General features: G+C 37.3%; 1 protein-coding gene across 14 annotated transcripts in view; it reads right to left on the bottom strand.

Moving 5' to 3' along the window:
* Positions 1-771: 771 nt before the first annotated feature.
* LOC122823516 (calcium-activated potassium channel subunit alpha-1-like) overlaps positions 772-22975 on the bottom strand; it is a 105885-nt gene continuing 83681 nt past the window's right edge. For 5 of the 14 annotated variants that reach the window (XM_044103200.1, XM_044103208.1, XM_044103207.1 and 2 more), the window contains 11 exons: positions 19797-19920; positions 19298-19522; positions 18880-19072; positions 17137-17250; positions 16831-16923; positions 15747-15877; positions 14758-14952; positions 13523-13641; positions 12280-12501; positions 8351-8379; positions 784-4609 (listed from right to left, as the gene is read on the bottom strand). In XM_044103200.1, the coding sequence (XP_043959135.1) occupies positions 4458-4609; positions 8351-8379; positions 12280-12501; positions 13523-13641; positions 14758-14952; positions 15747-15877; positions 16831-16923; positions 17137-17250; positions 18880-19072; positions 19298-19522; positions 19797-19920 (1597 nt within the window). In that variant the 3' untranslated portion in view covers positions 784-4457. Of the gene's footprint in view, positions 4610-8350; positions 8380-12279; positions 12502-13522; positions 13642-14757; positions 14953-15746; positions 15878-16830; positions 16924-17136; positions 17251-18879; positions 19073-19297; positions 19523-19796; positions 19921-22975 lie in introns of all 14 variants that reach the window. The other 9 variants (XM_044103212.1, XM_044103205.1, XM_044103204.1 and 6 more) reach the window with 4 other exon arrangements.

Genomic DNA, 22975 nt, shown 5'->3' on the forward strand with positions numbered 1-22975 from the left:
TATGGAACAGTTCTGATCAAAGCATATTTATGTGCTAGAATAGCCTAGTCAAAGTCCATCTATTTGAAAATCTGTGATAGAGATAGATAAAAAAACGTTCATAGATGCTCTCTATATAATCTTACTGAGCTTTAGCCTTTTTGCAAACAGAAATGGGCCCAGAATGATAGTCTCTGGATGTGCCAGGCTGGTAGACATAAGGTTTTATGAAAGTTTTGACTCACTGGGGTTTCACTGATCTATTTATGTCTACTGCATAAAATCCAGATGTAATATATTCAATTTTCGAGTTTTATGATAGATGTGAAAATGTTTATAGCCCTTGAACTTTTACAAGACATTACATTTATAGCAATTCCTTGTATAAAATACCTCCCCTTTAGCGCAGGCATTGTTGATAGCGGATCTTAGAGGATGGCTGGATTTGTTTGTTTACTAAAATGAGGTGACACAGCCGCTGGCAGGAGGATCTGGAAAATCAGCCGCCTCTCTGGGAGGTGTTAGACTGTAAATGTTATTGGCATGCTGACAGTCTCCCACAATGCCACAGTGTGTAAAATCGTTAACAAGCAACATAATGGGCGCACTCTTTCCCCAAGGTGAGGACGTGGGGTGTTTTTATCAGCCTTTTATCCTTAGAGTTCAGAGAGACATTATTTGATCTGCATAGATATCAGACACAAACCTCCTGTTCTTCTTGTACTGTCCATCTATTTCAGTGATGTGCATTTAATTATAAAAGAGAAAAGTCTGTAAAGGCGTAACAACTCATTCGATAAAACACCATACATCTGCTTTTAATTTGTGAAAATACAAAATGAAATCATGTACAATTTATGTACAGTCAAATTTATACAAGACAATAATGTTATTTCTGCGTATAGTGACGTAGATATCAAATTAGGACTATCGTTTGACGAGTGAATGTGCTAAAAAGTGCATAAAATAAATACAAGCAATGCTGAATGCGTCTCAACACCACAGGTACCGTCAAACAGGAACACGCTACAAAGAAATACTTTACATTAAGTTTTACAGATTTACATGAAATACATTGTTTTGCGACGGTGGTGGAAGCTGTTCTTAAGACGTTTGAGAGTTGAATTACTGACAGTAAGAAAGCAAAACTAGAAGCCTCTTTTCGCAGTAGTGGGTCTTTGTAGAGTCCTCCGTTGGCTTCAGCACTGCCTGGCACATTACTGGCACTGAGGAATGGACAGCTCAAATGTTCTCTGCCAGTAAAAAAATTTCACAAACCTGGTGTTTTGTCCTTCAACATTCAACACAAATCCTAAGCTAGGCTATTTGTGGATTCAGAATGTCACGGACTAATGTTATTACTTTTTATCTTCATGAATACTAAAGTAAAGTGACAACAGTGCCAATATAGCTGTGTTCCACTATTTAAATAAGACATAATTTCTGAGAGTAAAACAACCATATTTGCTGATATTGTTGATCATTATTGATTTATCAGAATTCTTGTTTCTGGACACAAAGCCGTTTTTATGATAGAGCTGTTTGACGAGCATCCATGCAATGAAGCGATCATGGCATTAAGATTGGTCATGGAGTACATTCGAGTTTCCTCATTGCCTCCAAGACAATCCTGTGTCAGGCAGTGCTTACAGCCAAAGGAGGACTTAAAGATGCCCACTTCATGCGATATGTGGCTTGAAAAAAAAAATCAACTCATCTGCATACTTGGAATATTGTGCCATGCTCTGTTACAGAAACTATCAATGGTATTGTGTGCTAATGAATAGATCGCAGAAAAAAAAAAACAGCTCTATCATAAAAAAGTTACATTTTGTTTCATTTGTGGTGATATTTTGGGAGTTTTGGTTTGCATAATAAAGCATTTAAAACATTTACAGACTTGAAAAGGCAAAGATAAGACAAGTACATGTGTATAGAGATAAGGCTAGAGCCATATGCCATTTCAGTATGGACACTGGCCGACGTTAACCATCACAAATGTTGTGAATTAGCTCCAAATGGCAAAGAAACCATTGAGAGTCAAGCTGCGCACTACTTGCACTTGGAATTCTTGGATGCTGAGTTAAAAAACTAACAAGTCCTGAACTTGGAATTCTTATTAACACCAACCACCACAGACATGGCTGCCATGCTTGCTAAACATTGGGAAAGCTTTAGTGAAAAACATTTATTTTTCAGTTTTGACTTGGCCAGTCACCCCCAGAATAGTAAAATTCTACAGAATATATTGCAGTGTTTTATGCATAAAATAGAGAGCAAATTCATTGTTGTTTCCTACTTCTACTAGGAGGTATCATGTTCATGAAGCTCATAGTTAGCAAGCCTCACTGATTATCTGCTGGAATCAATCATAAACATACCCAAGTGTTCCCATCTTCTCTCTTTTTACTTACTTTATGGATAATGTAGGTGGAGTGCATACCCAAGTAATAAAACATTACAAGTATATCTCTCTCTGTTGGTAAGTACTTTTGATATATTTTGGAGATAATTAACAATATCAATGTTCAAATCTTGCTTTTAATTTAACTGTATATTTTCAGAAGACTTTGTATTTACACCATATATTCTTGATTATAATTATGATATCATTTTGTGCCTGTCGGCTCTTACAGAATAACAGTTTGATGATCATACAAAATTACTTTAACCACATTTACTGTGACCTGCATATTTTTTTTGTATTATTGAATACAAAAATACACAAATGTGAGAGAACCAAAAAAAAAACAAAAACCTTGTTGTGTACGTGTGCACACCCTATACTATTGCTTTATTGAAATAGCTTTTGATTTATCTGCAGTTATTTGGGGGACAGTTTAATTCTTCTCTTGTAGGACTTTAATAATATTTGCTCATTTACATCCTTGTGCTAAAGCCATAGTTTGTAGAGAGGTTAGAAGGAATCAAAACTGTCTCATTTCACATGTTATCACTCAGGAAAAAAACATTTGTAGTACTAATTTCAGTTGTGGAAAGCTGAAAATGAATCACAGTGTGGTTCAGCCAATTTTCTGTTTTCCAATGAGCACACCTGTGTAGCAGAATTTTAAAATTGTATAATATAGTATAATATTTATCACTTCAACTAATTCGATTTTCTGTTAAATTGCACGTGATAAATGTCACCTTGAAGATAGAAAAAGTTTGGAAGTGATTTATCATGAGGTAATTATTTATGCCATGTCATAAAACCTTTAGCATAGTGTGAATGTTGAAAACTATATTTTCAACATGAATTATTCATAACCAAATTAGCTTAAACCAACACCATATTTTCTTTAAATAGTTGATTTTGTTGAAATATTCAAATGTTTGCTGTTTGGGATGGAGACACACAGCTACAAGGTTAAATTTTACATCTATATTATTTGAAAACAGCAGTCAGAAGATTAAATATGTAGCCTATTGAGATTATGCCGATGTTTTCTTGAGATGAAACCAAAAATGTGAATTATCAACCACTGTTCTCTGCTGTTTAAGTTAAGATCTTAAAAAAAAAAATGGAAATATGGTTCCCATGCACCTGTTGCTTTAGAAAATGTCAGAATAAATTTGGGTTACACAAAGAGCAAAACTGCAAAAGCATCCAGTAATGAAAGGGCAAAAAATCCAAAACCTGCTGTTGCATTGGGAACAATGCTAATCTAATAAAAAACATTCATTGTTAGGGCTTTCTTTAGCTTATAATATTCTTTGGCTCATTTTGAGAATGTTCAAAAGTTTTTATCAACTACGTACCGTGTATATAAAACTATTGAGTATTTCTTCTACTATTAACGGTTTTTGCAGCAATATAGCTGCAGCTCAGGTGCATTGTTGTTCCCTATAGGCGAATTGATAAATTGCAAATCTGTCCCCCTGACCTTTGAGCTGATTATATCTACCCACCATTTCAAAAATTTACCCACTTTAGGCCAGTGCCAATTTCCATCCCTTACTGGATTTCTGACTCCTGTGGTAAATGGGGCGCAGCATCAGTCCTCAACAATGCCACTGTGGTGGTGGATGGGTGTGGGGGTGCAGCTGGATGTAAAATACACATTCTAACAAACTGTACAGAATACTTTAACCAGACTCAAATGCAGTAGCAGTAGTTGTTCATGTACAGCTTAAAAGGCAACTTTTACAACTAGTCTTTTATCCAGCAGGGCTTATAATTGCCTATGGTTATGCTCTTGCACAAGTGACCCTCATTCCTCAAAATAAAGTGGAAAAGCAAAAAAAAAAAAAAAAAACAGTCATGGAGTCTGGTCACTGCTGTGCAAACTGAAAGTTGAGTGGTGGTCAGGATTGTCTTTATGTTTCTACGTCAGCTCAGATGTTACATTGCTGCAAAGATGAAGGAAGAAAAGCAGTTTGTCTTGCTGATAAATGATCCAAGGTCCACACTGACACCCACTCAATATGTCCTGTTGGAGGTCCAGTTGTCCAGGTGTCAGGGTGAAGTCCGGAGCTCAGCATTCGTCCTCGGCTTCTCTGATGGGTGGGATCAAGCTACTGGTGGATTTATTGTGACCGACTGGTTTGATGGCGAGAGTATTCACAGGATTGATCTGTATGGTCCTCAGGTGGGTATTCTCTGGTTCATCTGTAAACCATGTCTTTTCTGAGAACCAAAATCATACAGAGACAAAGAAGGAGGGGGGACATTAGACCATTAATACTACACATGTGTGTTTGGATTTCAGTCAGTGTTTCTACATGCACACAAAGGTGAAGGTGAAGGTTGTACATAAAAAAAATGCAAGAATCTAGAGCAGGGGAGGGCAACTCCAGGCCTCGAGGGCCGGTGTCTTGCAACTCTTAGATGTCTCCCTGGTCCAACGCACTTGAATCCAACAACTGAATCACCTCCCAAATGCAGTCAGGTTTTCCAGAGTCCTGCTATTGACCTCATAATTTGACTCAGGTGTGTTGAAGTAGAGATACATCTAAAAGTTGCAGGAGACTGGCCCTCGAGGCCTGGAGTTGCCCACCCCTGATCTAGAGCAGGGGTGCCCAAAGTCGGTCCTCCTGTGTGTTTTAGTTGTCTCCCTGGTTCTCAAATGAGGCCCACATTTCAACATTGACATGCTGAAATAGTTGTTACTACCCCCAGGGAGAGACCGAAAACATGCAGGATGCTGGCCCTCGAGGACCGACTTGGGCACCACTGACATAGGTGTCAAACTCCAGTCCTGGAGGGCCACTTCCCTGCAACTTTTAGATGTGCCTCTGCAGCACCACACCTGAATAGAATAATGATGTCATGAGGAAACCTCTACACAAGAAGGAGGTAATCAAGCCATTTCATTCCAGTGTTTTGTACCTGTGGAACATCTAAAAACTGCAGGATAGTTGCCCTTGAGGACTGGAGTTTGACACACCTGATCTAGAGGAATTCTAACATGAGTACCAGTAATATTACTCACATAAGTCTTCAAAAATCCTTTAAACAGCCCGACTTTCTTCTAAACTCCTAATGTGGTCTTTTCAAGAAACTTTTCAAAGAATTCTAAGAAGAATTATTGATCAAAGGCTAAGGTAAAGCTTCTAACAAATGTTAAGTTGTAAATAGTCATATTCCTATAATAATGGCCTACATGATTATTTTTTCCCTATTTTAAGGAGGTGACAATATGTAGCTTTTCATAATGCTCATCAAGTCATCCTCCAAACAGTTTTTATTAAAATATGTATTAAAGGTAAATCTAAATAAATAAAATATCAAAGTTGATTTATTTCAGTAATGTAGTTAAGAAAGTGAACCTCACATACTACACAGATTTATGACACAAAGCGATATTTCAAGGTTTATTTCCAACTTTGATAATTATGGCTTCCTGCTTTTGAAAACTCGTGCAAAGTTACAATTTACCCAGGACTAATAAAAAAAAGAAAATGACTGGATGGTATGCCTGTCTACAGCATAATTGTTCTGTGCTCCTTTTGCATTAATTATTGCATCAATGCTTTGATAAAACATAATGAACTACCACCAGCAGATGCATCACCAGACATCACAGGATATTTATGCTCTTGAAGCACTGGCGGACTTTGTTTAAAATGTCTCTGCAGGGTGGACTTATGCCTGATTCTTGATCTCCTTTTTCTCCTACATGCATCCTTCCACTAAACTTTCCAGTAATTTGATGTACACAGCGTTCTGAGAACAGCCAGCTTCTCAGCTTCTATCCATCAGTTGTCTGCTTGATAACTGTCAGGTCAGTAGTCTGTCCTTTGATTGTGTTGGGTATAAAATTTGTCTTAAAAAATTGTTTTGTTTTTTATTGTTCTTGATAAATTAAAATTTTCAGGGAAATTTAATTTGTGATTTCATTAGCTTCAAGGCAAGATTACTAAAATGACCAGGAATACATACTTATTTTTAAATATATCAGTGTGTGTGTCTTTACACCATCTGAATTGAAAATTTTGAAGTGAACTAGTTCAATAGTTAAAAAAAAGTTAAGAATAAGAATACTCAAAGTTAAGAAATAAATTTTTTGATATTATTTCAAACCTTTTTTAAATGGATCTCTGTATTGCCTTTAAACGTGCTGTTTTGTTTTCTCTGCAGAAATGCAGCTCACCAATTAATATAGTATATTAAATAACACTTTTTATATGAGATTCTTGTAAAAAGTTTGCTTTTCCAGAACTGTTGAACAGTCATGGGGAAATCTAGGTGTAAATAAATCAGATGCAGAGCATCAAAAATGCTTAACCTTAGCGAAGCTATCGTTGAACCCCAAGAATGTAGCAACTGTTACAGTCCAAGCAATGTGAAGTCCATAATTCATATATATATTGACATGTGAGAAAACTTTGAGACCCAACAGATTTCAGTCAGCTTTTTCTTTGTTAGTTAATAACATTAAAAACAACAAAACACTGAATGAGTATAGATAATTTAACAAGGATACCAACATTTTTGTCTATACATATAATATCTCATGGTAGTTTAGAAGTTGTGATTTGAGGTTGATTTGCAGCTTTAAGATTTGAGAACTTTCAACTCCTTGAGTTGATCAAGAAGCGGTTTATAAGCCAAAGTATTCTAAAGCCAAATGTGACATCATCCATCCAGGATAAAGTTGGATTGTGCAACAGGGCAATAATCCCAATACAACATGAATTGCATAATAAAATATCTCAACTGACAATGTTGAAGGACCTTAATAAAGCTGTCTATGAATGAATGTGTGCACACTTAAAGGAAATGATGCAAAGTTGAAGTCACACAGAAAAATGACACACTGAGTCATTTTTGTTAAATGTGCTACTACACTTATTTTCACATTACCAGTCATTACAATCTTCGTTTTCCCAGGACTGCGTACTTGGATAGTACAAAGTTTGAGAGGTACGTCAAACATTTGTTTGAATGCAGCTTTAATTAAAGTAATCAAGCCTACTAAAGGTTTCTTTTGGTTAATAACACAGGTGCCTTTAAATAAATTAGAACATTGTAGGAAATCTACTTATTCAGGAATGTCAGTTCAGGAAGTAAAACTCAAGTACACATGTAACTATTTCAAGAATTTATCCTCTTATTTTTATGATCATGGGTTACTGCTAATGTAAACCCCCATATTACGTTTTCCAGAAAATTATAAAAGACAGGTAAAATTAAAATAAAAATTTTACCTATATAATTATATATATATATATATATATATATATATATATATATATATATATATATATATATATATATATATATATATATATATGTTGCGTTATGGCCTAAAAGAATCAGAGGGAAGACTTCTGACTTGATATTTGTCCATCAATCACTTGTCAAATAGTCATTGACAAAAAGGGTAATCAACAAAAGGTTGTTGCTAAAGAAGCTGGCTATAATTTGAAAGCTGTATTTAAATTAGAAGTTTAGTGGAAGGAAAGCAATTGTGATAAAAATAGGATAATCAATGATTTGCATTTTAAATCTGTATATAATAAACTTTAAAAATGAGCTTTGATTTCTGAATTATAAATGAAATACACGAATTTTTCTAAGACATTTAAATTGATTAAGTTGCACCTGTATGTTTGGTAGGTCCACAGGCATGCGTTTTCATTAACATTACTTAGCAGCAAAGTTGTAGTGGTACACTTCATTCACATGTGTCAGCAAATACAAGTTTTCAATGATACAACATCAAACATCACCTGATAAAGTGCAAATTAGCATCAAACCGTTTGCTTGCAAACACTGTCTAGAGTCAAATCTAAAGTGAGATGTGGTGCATGTGTCATAATAATCATGCACCCCTGATGCATATTTGGAGGGCAAAATGTCAACAAGGACAGGACCGTGCTCAGAAAATTAATTAACATCATGCAGAATTATTTATCTCCATACCTTGGCCAACTCTATTGATCCTTGTTGCACTTCAGAAAAACAAAGTGGTACACTATATGTAAGCTAAATGGATTTATTAATAACAGAAAACTGTGCAGCCTGATGATAAGCAAAGAAAAAAAAAGGCATATGAATGTATTAGATATGAACATAGAACAGGTTAAAAGGCGGTTATAATTATCTCAACTGAAAATAAACAGACTATGTTAGAAAATTTTGATTTGCTGTTATAACCCCCCTATTTGCCTTTCTGTTTTTCATGAAAGTTGCTAAAGAATGGAATGAAACCAAATGTGGAACAGACAATACCAAACATGCTACACGTGCATAGAGGCTGAACTCAGACAAGCAGATGAATTATTCAAGATAATTTTTTTCAAAATGAGAAATATGACTGCGTGATTAATAATTGTTTTAATTCCAGGTGTTCTTTCAGCAACTGTAATACGAGAAAAGGAAAGAAAGTTAAAGTACATAATAGTATACACTATACCTCCAACATCTCTGCTACTGAATGTCTTCAAGGGAACGTTTTTAAAAATGATCATAATTAATCGCTTAGGAGCAAATAAAAGTAGGCTTCTCACCTCATTTCAAAAATATTCAACAGAGTTGAGGGTATTTCAGAAAATTAGCGTTAGCCTGCTATAGCTGTTCCAAACAATTTGTTGTGGATCTTTGTCCTGCTGCATGTGTAAAATTTTGTCATTGTCGGTCAGAAAATATCCACAATAAATTGACACTTGTGCACACAATAATTATTTTTAAGTTTGACATTTTTGCCATGTGATCAGTTCACCCTGCAAAATGAACTGCTCAAATGGATCATAAAAAAACTCTAAATGTTTTTGACCTAACCCAGAACATACACTGCTCAACCAGTATATGGTGCAGGGTTAAAGTATAAGGACAGACAGTTTTTTTTGTTGCTCAATAATGTCCCTCATGTTTCTGTGCTGCAGAGAGAAAAATTAGGTGGTGAGAAAGATCAAGTTGAAGTTATTCACTTGTTAAAATTAGAATTTTGTGTGATTAAAATAACACAAAATATTGTGACATTTTTAAGTGAACTGAAATTATAAAGCTAAAATTATTTACACATTAAAACTATGAAAAATGTGAGATACTGTATATGTCTTTTATCGGTCAAGTCATTTAGTCAACAGTCTATAGTGTGATGTCAGAATAAATTACTTTAACTTGTGAATATATTTCTTCTTTTCAGCTTCTCTAAACCCAGGGCAAAGAGTCAAAATCTCAGTACGTTTTTGCAGTCACTGTCACTTCTGTTCCACCACCTTGTAGGTAAAATCATTAAATATCATTAACATACTTTGGAGAAAAAGAAAACGTTAAATAAATATAAACAGACATTTTGATGTAAAGGCGTTATTAAAATCCCGGCATAACTTTATTATCAACAGTTTGTACTTGCAAAATATTTTGACACAATTAAATACTTCATAGTTTCAGATATTATTTAATGCAAAATTAACAACTTTAATGGAAATAAAAAGGTATAAGGGAAGAAAGTTATATAATACTTTTAGACAATACATAATTTTTTAAGACATGTCATTTAAAGTGCAGTTCAAGTACAATAAGGTTCATCTTAAAATAGAAGTAAAACGAAAGCAAGTTTTATAAAAAACTTGAAAGATATAAGAATTAAGAAAAGTCTATGATGGAAGAATGTGACACTGCAGGAAAGCTAAGTGGCTAATTATGTGTAAAATTTGCAAACAAAATTGACAATGTGACATACATAAGACAAAGTTTTCTTCTGCTTTCAAGGCTTAAATTCCCCAAGTTAGAAAAAAAGAGAATATTAGATATAAGTGGCTATACACCGTGTTCCAAATTATTATGCAAATTGGATTAAAGTGTCATAAAGACAATTTTTTTTTTTGTATTTATAATTTATAGATGGTATTGTGTGTCAGGGCTCTTTGAATCACTATGATTAATTTCAGAGAGCTGGGTTGATTAGTTTGTCTGGTGAGCTCAATTAATGGAAATCTACTTAAGAAGGATGTTCCACATTATTAAGCAGGCCACAGGTTCCAAGCAATATGGGAAAGAAAAAGTATCTCTCTATCTCTCTGCTGCCGAAAATCATCAGATAGTGTAGTGGCGTATCAGAAAGTATAAAAACATTAGATACTTAATGAAAACTGAAGCGTTATCATCGTACTGTGAAGAGATTTGTGGCTGATTCAGAACAAAGATGGGTTTGTACAGATAAAGGCATAATGAGGAAGGTTTCTGTTTGATAAATTCATTGGATTAAGAGAGCAGCTGTTAAAATCGCCTTACAAACAGTTATTTGAAGCTGCTGGTGCCTCTGGAACCTCAAGGTGGAGGATCCTCCAGAGGCTTGCGGTGCATGAACCTACCATTGGGCTCCTAACCAGAGCTCACAAGCAGAAACGGCCGCAGTGGGCCTAGCCATACACGAAGATTAATTTTCAAACAGACTTGTTCACTGATCACTGCTGTGCAACCCTGGGTGGTCCAGATGGATGCAGTAGTGGATTGATGGTGGATGGCCACCACATCCCAACACAGCTGTGACGTCAGCAAGGAGGTGGTGGAGTCATTTTTTGGGCAGAAATCATGGGGGGAGAGCTGGCCGGCCCTTCAGAGTCCCCGAAGGTGTGAAAATGAGCAAAGTATATGGACTTTCTGACTGATCACTTTCTTTCATGGTTCAAAAAGAAGACCTTCCATAACAAAATAATCTTCATGCATGACAATGCACCATGCTCCAAGGAATACCTCTGTGTCATTGGCTGCTATGGGCATAAAAGGGGAGAAACTCATGGTGTGCTCACCATCCTCCTCTGACCTCAACCCTATTGAGAACCCTTTGAGTTTCCTCAAGCAGAAGATCTGAGGGCGGAATGCAGTTCATATCAAAACAGCAGCTCTGAGAAGGTATTCTGACATCCTGCAAAGAAATTTTCCACAAACTCACAAGTTCAATAGATGCAAGAATTGTGCTGTGATATCAAACGAGGGGTCCTATGTTAACATGTAACTCGGTCTGTTGAGATGCTTTTGATTGAAATAGGTTTTGGTTTTAGTACATGTAACCACTTAATGCTGCACATTCAAAGAATGACCGTTTGCAGTTCTTTATAATCCATAAAATGTTTAGAAAATCTGGTGTGCCTAATAATTTGGAACAGTGCACTTTGAGGTTTTTAGTTTTGAAAAAAATACTGTTTTCATGGGGAGCTTTGTTCAGTAATATTTGATTTGTACTGTAATAGTTCATGACTTGAAAATTATACTGACCATCATTTGCATTGACCATTTAAGAACATCTGAGAAAATATCACTTGCTTAATAATTTGGAACACAGTGTGTAGACAGATACAAGCACTGTAATCACAGCAATAGATGACATCTAATGCAAACCAGGTGTAGATTAAATTTGTTTACGATTGATTATTTTGAAATGCAGGAAGCTTCTGGGTGCTTTTCAGAAATACAATTTATTTGCTCCAGATTGACATTAGGTACAGTAATTTACCAATCCTCAAATAAAAACAAATTAATCTACCCTTATTTTACAAGATGATGAATGTTTTTCTCATTAAAGCGTACAAAAACTCTGGGAAAATGTAAACCTAATTGAGGAAAAAGTCAAAGAAAAACAGCATGAAGAAATAAGGAAATGCATCAACCCTGCTTGTTTCTTACTTTGTGTAACGAGCCTCTCCTGTTCAAGGGGAAAACACACAAAGTACTGCAAACTGAACCAAACAAGAGAGACATACATACACATTCAGACGAACGTTCACAAACAATCCAGATGAGGTTTACAGTCTGTCTGAGACTCGACGAAGGACACACAGGACAACACTGACCGCAGGCACTGGTCACAGACAGGGACAGGCAGACAGCTTTAGAGGGGCACGTACTTTTGTTTGTCTCGTGAGTCCCTGCTTTTGACTCGGTTGGCGCGGTTGGTAGTTTGGATAGAGTGGACGGAAGAGCTCTTTTTGCTCGAAGAGTGCGAGGAGTGAGAAGAGTGGGAAAGGCTGGTCCGTGACTGACCGGCATTGTGGTCAAACTGCATCAGGCAGAATATGAGGTCGGAGGGCACGAGTTCAAATGCATATGGAGGATTGGTGATGACGTACCTGAAGAAGAAATTGACCAGATGTAAGGACAAATATATTACCTTACAACAACAAACCTCAGTGTATTTTCATTGGGTTTTGTCTGACAGACAAACCCACATTAACACATAATTATGAGCTTGAGAAAAAAGTTATATGTGATTTTTGGAAATTTCCTACAATTAAAAATCTAAAAAGAGTGACATGATTTTGTGCTTACCCTACATTCACTCTGAAACAGTTAAATAGTTTTTCACTAAATGTACATTACATGTAGGGGAAGATTAGTCCTGTATCTCGTAATGATCCACAGCACACCCAGGATAAAACATAAAAATGGTAGAATTGTGCTGTGGGGATGCTTTTCTTCACCACCAACACGGAGGTTGAAACTAGTTAAGTTAGGTAGAACATGGATGGAACTAAATACAGGGTGATCCTTAAGGAGAACCTTCAAGAGACTACAAAGACTTAAAACTAGGATGAAGGTTCAACTTCCAACAGGAATACCATAAAGATATATTCAGAGCAACAATGGAATAGTTCAGATCAAAGAATATGCATTTAAGAATGGCCCAGTCAAATTCCAAACTCATATTTAATTAAGAATCAGTGGAAAGGCTTGAGAACTACTTTTCACAGATGCTTCTTATCCAGTCTGCCTAACCTGAGCTATGTCACAAAGCTAGCAAAGAAATACCCAAAAAGACCTGCAGCAGTATATAAGTGAAAGATAATTCTACAAACTTATGGAGGCTTATTATAAATTAATGCCACAACTTTAAGTATTTTGTATTTGTGAGAAATGTTTTAACATTAACATTTCGTGACGTAGAAGCAAGAACTTCTACGTCACAAATTTTTGCTACTTTGTGTTGAGTCTGATAAAAACCCAATAAACACATTGAAGTTTGTGATTGTAACATGACAATTGTGAAAATGTTCAAGGCTTGTAAATACGTCTGTCGAGTGCAACAATATAATGAAGACAAAAGCAAAACATCTTGCTCTCTTTTCAGTTTAAAGGGATCTTAATTCTCACCGTTTGGTACACTGGCTTTGTGTGTTTAGATGAGCATCCCTTAAGCGATAGATGCCAAAACACAGCATGTTGTATGTTTTCAAGGCTTTACAGAATAGGTCCCCATAGCACCCACCATCCTGAAAGACAACAACAATAACAGAGTAAGGAAAAGTTAAAAAACAGAAAAATGCCAGAATAATAATTTCAATTACGATTTTGCTTTCTTCATATGTTTCTAAGTGTTTATGGGTAAACACTATTGGATCCAGAGCAGTGTTAATCATCATTGATCTGTATAAAGGAAACATCCTTAGATTTTTTATTTTATTTTATTTATTTATTTTATTTTTTTCCCCCACCAGGGGGTCCTTTTTGTGGGCTCTAGTGTCCCTTTTTTCATAGTAGGCTGACAGGAAAGGGGGAAAGAGAGGGGGGAAGACATGCGGCAAATGTCGTCGGGTCCGGGAATCGAACCCGTGACGGCCGCGTCGAGGACTGAAGGCCTCCAAGCGTGGGACGCGCTAACCTCTACGCCACCGGAGCACGCCCCAAGATTTTTATTTTTTTTTATCAATTTGAATAATAAACTGCACATTGATTTCAGTTGTTTCTGGAATAAAGCAAAAACAAAAAACATGACACTCCATAACTGGAAAAGTACGTCATCCCAACTGGAAAAGTACGTCATCCCAACTGGAAGAGCTAAAGCTGGGTCATCATTGAATCCTTCAGCATATTAATATAACTAAACATTCAAATAGTAATGGTTCACCACACACAAAATTGACCTCCCATGGAAAATTCAACTTTTATTACTTTAATCCAATAGAAAAACTGCGAGGGAGTAAAAGAGAAAAGAGTGAATTCTCCAAAGAGTTCTCAGGTCTGCATGTTCCGACCTTGTTAAATGTTATATGAGAGACGTTTTCCTATTAGTAGAAGGGGGTTGTGAGTAATTTTGACAGCAGCCAAGCAATAGTTGTGGTGTAAAAAAATTATTAAGATGGGATTTTTCTCTACTGAACAAACAAAATGAAAATAAAAGTTTAATTTTTCAAAAAATTTTAGCGTGATCCTACCATGCTACAGCAATATAAGATTAATTCATATCTTTTAAACATTCAGTCTTTACCTCGGTTGACCATTAGTGTGGACGGTGCTATATCACAACAAGCTTTTCACTGAAGGTTGAATGCATAATATGAGCAAACAAAAATGGCCTCAACCCCGGGGTGACAGGACCGTTCACTTACCCCGAGGTCAGCAAAGGGTCCGTCGTACAAGGCCAGCTGTGCCACGCGACACCTGTCCCTGTTTGCCAGGGTCTGCGGTGTGCTATAGCCACCACGTAATGCATTCTCCTCGGCCAGCAGCCCCTCAAGCTCCGGCGTGGCGCCACCCGTTACCAATGTCCGGATCAAGGTGAGGATATTATCATTGAAGTATGTCTGCAGGAATAAAGACAGAGTAGGGGGGTAAGTCCTCAAGGAAATACAACTCAGTCTTGATAAGATGCTAGACAGGTTGACTGTTGGTATCTAACCCAGTGGAGCATAACAGAGAATCACTGGCATTACAACTTTCATCTCTAAAATCTTTGAGAAAATATAAGAAAATTCTTTATGCTCCGTACTTCAGTTGTCATCCTTCTAGTTCCTTCTTATTATTGGTTTGTTGATTTTAACAAGGGGAAATCTCTGCCCTTTTTCTCTGCAGTGCAGTCCCTCGTCTCCCTACGCTTCTGCTCTAACGTGACATCTCCCTTGGCTGCTGACAGCACTATTGACTAAGATGATGGATGAGGGCTGTCCATTAGGTTGCATTACCTTTGTCTACACTGGAGCACACTTGAAGGCAGCTTTGTTCTAACCTCACTCAAACTGAAAGGCAGACAAATGAAGCCATCAAACACACTAGAAGTTCCAGCCTTGTCACTTATCGTTTTAACTGGGCTGCTGGGTTTTTTTTAAAAGTGAGATGGAGGTACTCTGTTATCGTTCTTCATATGAAAACATAGCATGTCTTTTTAAATTTGATATTGTAGCCCAGGGGTTCTCAAACATCATGTTCAAAAGTCCAATAAGGACCAACTTCTGCAATATTCCAGTTTTACAGACAATTTTGTTTCATAAATTGAATTCCAAGTTTGCATTGCCTACACATACCGTGTGGGCAAATTCCTTTTTGACTGCAGTTTAGTGCAAAACTGTATTGAAAACAATTTTTTTTTTCTTTTTCTTACCGCACTCATTAAGGAGTCCAGTACACTGACTGCAAATGCTGTCCCACAGGCGAAAGGCTGGGTGAGGTATAATTCTGTGTCTGGATCGTCGTCATCATCTTGGTCCAGAAACTGAACATTCGAGTCATTAACTGTTGGGAGGGGAAAAACATAAACTTCATGAATTATTCAAACTCTGTTTGCTTGCTTTTTTTCTCACAAAAAACAGATCTCATGGAGAGGTTTTTGACTTGAAAAAGCATGGGTCAAGCAAGTCCTTGATTTGCATGAAAAGGGAGAACACAAAGCAGGCAGTAGCTGCAGATATGGACTGTATTTGGAAAATTCTTATATGTTAATAATTTTTTTTTAAATATGTCTCTCCATTTAACTAAAATGACTCTGTGTTTGATATTTGTACTCAGCTATGTGGCCTACTTGCCTCTGCCACACTCCATAACCAGGCGATTCATGCACACTCACGACACCATGCATATTGTCAAAGTTCCAGGCTTCAATTCAAATCCCTCCTTAAGGTCAGTATCAGTACAACCAATATGCCATTGTTTGTCTTGTAAATCCAAGACCGAACTTCCAATTACTTCTACTCGCATGTCAGGTCAAATGAAAGTAACTGGTTGCCCCAGAACCTTCTTTAAAGATGTCTTTGAGCACACAAAAAAAAATAAAACACATGCAGTGGCTGGAAGAAAGTAATGATGTAAAATTTAGTTGGAGAACTGCTCCTTCTGTGCAGACAGAAATAAATGTCAGTCATATGGACAAAGCTGAGATGAAAGAAGGGAACAGGCCAGAGAATGTGATCTGACAGAAGATGCTACGAAAACAACCACAAGGACTTCTAAAGGGATCAAAGGCCCTGTAATTCTTGGAAAAAATAAAAAGGAGAAATTTCGCTTTGAGATAAGGGGGGGAGCAAAACAAGACAGGCAATTTCAACCAGAACCAAGGGTAAAATGTGCTCAAAGTGATGCCATGGGAATGGACTGAGCTTCTTGTGCAGCAAAGAGAAATCAAAAGAAAAAGCTGATATGGAGGCAGCAGCAGTTACAACACTGCAGTACAGGACACAGGCGCTTCTTACCCAGCTCAGTTATCATTTGTATGCTGGTCCCACTGCTTTTATCCTGACTGAATGAAATCACAGGCACTTTTTTGCCTTGCTTTGCTAACGGTGCTGGACAAGTGTTGAGGGAAAAACAGTTACTGTTACAAGTCAACAAGGGGAAAAACACACACACATACACACAAAAATCCACTTTTTTAGCTATGTTAACCACACATTAGCAGACGCTAACAGCAAAAACTGGTTATTCAGACCACTGTTACTTTAGAGAAATGTGGTTTGCAGCTATCATATCAACTATTAAATATTTAGCAGCAATCATACCAAGCTCTGTTATGATGGGAATATTTGCTCCGGTAGTAACAGAGGTCTGCCGCACTAATCCGTGGACTGGGCTGTTCTCAGGAGAGGATCGGTCCATCCCTGGTGGCGTGAAGCCTTAATGGACACACACATACAAAAACAACACGTTTCTGTTAATGCAATATTCAGTACTTCATCATAGCATACAATGAGACGGTATCAGCCACAGGATTGCAATTAAGGTGGTGGTGGGGGGGGGGGGGGTTTCTACCACTTATCTGCTTTGGGTGACACAAAAAGTGTTCATGCCAACTAAACATTTTTACATTCAGTTGTATTACAACATATTTAACTGGGATTGATGCAATAGATCAGCTCCAAGTAGTGCAGGTATAATTATGATGTGGAAAGAAATGTATACACTGTTTCTCTGTAAATGTGTATTCTACTCTTTATACACTGATGCACCTAAATAGATTTTAAGGCCACCAAATGCCCTCAAAAGTCACATAAATACTAAAACAAAGAGTAGAACCACCTTATGCTGCAATTTCAACTATAAGCCTGCTGCGGTATGTCTCCTCTATTTTTCTCATCTTGATACTGAAATTTTTACACATTCTTGTTTACAGATCAGTTCATGTTTTGTAACATCAGATTTAAGTCTGGACTTAGTCTGGACCTTTCTAAAACATGAATATGCTTTGATCTATACCATTCTACTGCAGCTCTTGGGTTCAGCTGCATCTGACCAGAATCATTGTCCCTTCTGAAACAAAAATCTACATTCTGCTGATTTTTCCTCTGCTGAAAAAAAAAATCATCCCTGAAGCAATCTGCTGATTTTTGTTCCACACATATGGGACGAAAATGTCAATTCTAGTCTCATCTGACCAGAGCACCCTCTATTACATCTTTGAATGAGTTGTAATATGACAAATAGTAAAAACGTTCAAGGGGTATGAATACTTTTGCAAGGCTTATAAGCTAAGTGCACTGTTATTGTATTCATGTAAGCAACCAATATTAGTCCATGTATAATAGATGTGACACAATGCTCATTTTGTTCCCCTTAGACTGTGTGTGCACGGAGGCGGAAACCTCTTACACACATGCAGAAAAAAAAACATGTACAATGGAGCCATGAAAGAGAAAATAAATGATGCAAAATTGAATTCAGATTGACTTGACATTTCTTGGTTTCCTCAGACTGACAAGTAAGCACATTAAATCAGTGATGCTGTATGTATAATACATGGGCCATGTTTTGACATCCATCACGTACTGCTGACTAAGGCAAATGTGAGGTCATACATGTATTAGACGAATAATGAAATTGTCAGGTTTTATTTCTTCTCCTCAGGTCAAAAGGTTTCTAAAAGCATTTCTTCCAATGCTGAACATTGACTACATTATGGAAAACCATCTGATACTAACTGAATGTTCTGGTGGTTCTTTATAGAAACCTGTAACATGTAATATTAACGGGTTAAGAAAATATTGTACACAAAGCAGCCCCAGTTGCTGAAAAATAAGACTGTAAATGTCAAGCAAAGGTTTTTGTGGCAGTGATGTGCATGTTGCCACCACTGAGGTTTGTGAGGTAACCGGTTGTTACAGTAACCTGAGGAACAGTCAGTGAGGTTTACTGTCAAACGCAGCAACAACAGGTCAGCCATGCAGCTCGCAGTGAGCAAATATTTTCTGTGCCGGGACCCTGTCCCTCCCAGGCGAGGCAGTGAACTATGATAGGGCGCTACTTACCTTGAGAATTGGCCTGCAAAACCCCGATGCTGTCGTCAAACAGCATGGATTTGATGTTAAGTGACGCCAGGATGCACTCTTTGTCCTGCAGTGATACATCATCAATATTGTTCTGATTGGCTGACAGGATGACACACATGTCACAGAGGTTGATGTTGACAGCCCTCAGATCAGCCCTGCTCAACGGTGTGCCCTTCGAGAAGGAGAGATGAAAATGTTTGTTACTTAAATAACGTGAAACAAGAGACAGAGTTCTCAAACTTGAGATGTTTCTGCTAAAAATATCTTGCACCAAATACTGTTATAATTGTTACATGGCAAGCTAATTTTTCATTACTCCAAATGTGTTAACCTGAGGACAACAATCCTGTTAATTTCATAAATGACTGGTTGAAAGACAGATTTTGAAAATACTTACTGGCAGAATGGATACTTTGGGGAAGTTGTGTAGAGTTTCCCACTCGCGCTTCAAGTATTCAAGGGAACCGACAAACACAATGTGTTTCAACTCGTGGTAGTGGAAGTTGCTTGCTCTCAGGGGCATGACAAAGTTTCGCAGACCAATCACCGCTGATTTTACATCTCCAAAGATGCACACCACCACATGTCCACTCAGAACAGTCATAGCTGCTTCGCTGCGGGTCTGAGAGGGAAACAATATGATGAAAAATAGGTGTTTGTGACAGAAACATGAAACGTGTTACTGCTTTATTCATTTTCACGCAAACTGCTCTGCCTATAGATATGATGGGCAGAGCAGGTCCTGTGCATAGCAAATGACATGTCAAACACCTCATTACAGAGTGTTTGTGTGCCTCGTCAATCTTTGATGTGGCTTTGTGACAATGCACATCTTTTATAGGAGAGAAGAGTGTCAGGACAAATGAACTGTGTTCAAGTGAGGTATCAGGACCCACCAGGATGACCTTCTCAATATCTTTGGACGGGCACCAGTGAAACATCCCAGTAGAGTCGTATTTCTTTATGTTCTCATCTATGGTCTCAATCTGCTCACTGCCCGGGATGAGGAGTGGGTCGTGTCTAGTTGAATCAGAAGGTTAGAAGGACAAAAACAACAGAAGATTATTAAACTGAGTAGCTTAAGATTGAACAATTCAAGACTACAAATATTTTTAATTAAAAAAATACATCAGTTGAACTCCAAAATAGTATTTTTTTTTTCTAGCTATTCCTGCTCTATGCTCATTGCCGTCAAAGGCCATCAGCAGAAATGTCAACAAAACCGCCCTGTCATAAAGCAAAGTGACATCAGCAGCAGCAATCAGGCAGAAGTAGATGGCAGCAACACACCACCTTGACTGGCATGAGCAAGGAGATGCAATTACGCCCCCTTACTGCAGAGAGCTTGAGATGGGAGTGTGCTGGGTGGTAAAAGCTTTAACAGACCAGATTTTAAATATTTCAGCAATTTGCCCAACCGTATTTGCTTTCCAAAGTGAAGGGTATTAATGTTTAAACAGACCATCAGGGCTATATAAACAAATTACACCGAGCACAGGGGTTTAGCTTCAATCTACTCGTCATTGACCGCTAAAGAGGTCTATAACTATGGGAGCATGTGGCGGTACTACAGTTGTTTTGATCAGGGGGTTAAAGACTGAAAGACTATTCATATTATGTCCTTGATTTTCGTGACATATTACATAAAACATTTGCATAACTGTACATGATCAACCACCTTTCAACAATTATATACAGTGTTGGCCAAACTTATTGGCACCAGCAAACGAATCATTCTCAGTTTTTCTAGAATTATTATTCTTTCTTCAGGACACCCCCTTGCTTTTCTATACAACTCATTTCCAGACAGAATATCCATAAAAGGTTTATTTTGGCACCATTTCTATTATATTTTTGCCATCATCTTCCCGTTGAAAAGACCAATTATAATCTATTTTTAATTTTCTGGGAGAGGCTAATAGATTTTTATTTAAAATATTTTGGTACTTCAAATAGTTTATGCCATGCACTAAAACATGGCATAAACCCTAAAGTTCTTAGGGACTTTTGAAAGACGAACTTGCCCACAGCATCACAGTTCCTCTGCCATACTCCACACTGTCCCTATTGAGCTTTCACTAATTTTTATTCACTAAACCCACATGGACGACACAGACAAACTCTAATGGTAACATTTGTGAGGATAAGTAGTACGTTTTTCTTGGCATATTTTTTTACCACTGTCACAGTATGATGCTAGCCATCTGCCATACCGTCCATAGCATATATAAATTCAGACTTCTGACTGAAAAATTCCCTGTAATCTCATCCACAGGAACCTTTGTCTCATGTGTTTTACATATATTTTTGACACATTAATGTAAAAAAAAAAAACACAGATGACTACAGAGCACATGCTATAAATTTACTTTGTCAGATTCAGACCACAGCTGAATATGTCTAAAAAACTCCAGACAGCAGCCTTCTGTCCCTGTCCAAAAACCTTAAAATACTTCAAGTCATCTCTCCATAAGAGGAGAATGTCTTTAATCCATGTGAGTGCTCTAAAAGAATGCCATCTAAAATAACATGTTAAGTATGCATGAAAGTGTCAGCTGAAACTACCATCCCTCAGGCTGTGAGAGACTGAAGCCAAAAAACTCGCCTTTGGGCTCAAATACCCCCAGGCAAGAGCTGGATGTCCTTTCTAGAGCAGATACAGCTGGTGAAGGAAATGTATTTTCTGTCACTATCTACCATTCAGTCATGTGGGTTTTAATTTAACAATAGACTGCATACATAATGAATTTATGTGCACAATACTTGTAGAAAGACTCAACTTTAGTCAAATTTTATGTTATGTAGAGCTAGCATATTGTTTGCTACTAATATTTAAAAAAAATTTTAGCATTTGAAATAAGACTTGAGACTGAGTTGAACTTACACTTCCAGCAAGTGCTGTGTGTAAACATTTCTAAAAATATATATATATTTAGTTACAAATATAGATATAGTTAATGTTACGTAATTTTATTTGCCTCAAGATCTCATGGCACCCTAATAGACACATACTTCTGTTTAGGTGGAACTTCACATCATTTGTATCTTGTTTTCTTTTATCACATAATTAAATAATATATTTTACTCAGTTTATGGGTCAAAAGTTACCACTGCCTGATGCTTTTCTGAGATTTCACTCATATTCAATTGAAGAAAACACAGAACACCTTCCATCCATAATGTTCCTTAATGTCACCCTGATTCTGCATGCAAGTTAAGTGGAGTTTTATCCTCAACATTTTCTTGTTGCAGTCTTATGCCCTGCAGGGCAGTTTGGAGAAAGCTTAAAAAAAATTTCAGTACAATGTTATGAAAGTCACAACATGAATCTGGGGATACGGCTCGCGTCAACTCATTTCTGTTGAAACCAAAGACAATTAAGGGAGGAAGTGTTGACGGAAGCTACTCTGACATTAGTTTTTTGAAAACGTGCAAGTTATTTCAGTAGCTAAAATCATTTTTAAAAAGGGGGCACTAAAAAGGCATGAACAGAAAATGGAATAACCAGGTGTTATTTTCTGTTTCTCCAACAGTATTTTGTCTAATCAGCTTGACCTTAAATGCAAGTTCTAATAGAAGTGAAAGCACTTAGAGGTTTTACACCTTGGCTAAATATTTCATCAAAAGTCAAATGTTTGAGCACTCACTCAGTGGAGCCGCTGTCACTTCAGTTTGTCCTTGCAGAGATGACTGGTGAGGCTGAGCTCTGCCAGGATAGCTATCGCTCACTGTCAGCCATGACGGCCTGTCACTATCCTACACTGCCAATTGCCTCGGCAGTGCAGTGGCAGACATGACGTGTATGTCAAGGCGCTTCGATGTGACCAAACACATTTTGACATGCCACAGTTAGATGTGTCTTATGACCCATCAAGGAGGCTGTGGAAGGGGTGTTAATTTCAGAGAGGTCGTCATTGCGGAGCTCCAGACGGGACACGTTAGTGTGCTGGAAATGGGAGCGACACAACCTCATGGAAATAAGTGTGGGTTGTTTCTAACAAAATGTGCATGTGTTTCAAACTTTTGTAACAGATTAAAACTATGTATCAGAAAATTGTTTGGTGCATGTCTGTTC

The sequence above is a fragment of the Gambusia affinis genome, linkage group LG20 (genome assembly GCF_019740435.1).
Source record: "Gambusia affinis linkage group LG20, SWU_Gaff_1.0, whole genome shotgun sequence".
NCBI lineage: Eukaryota > Metazoa > Chordata > Actinopteri > Cyprinodontiformes > Poeciliidae > Gambusia > Gambusia affinis.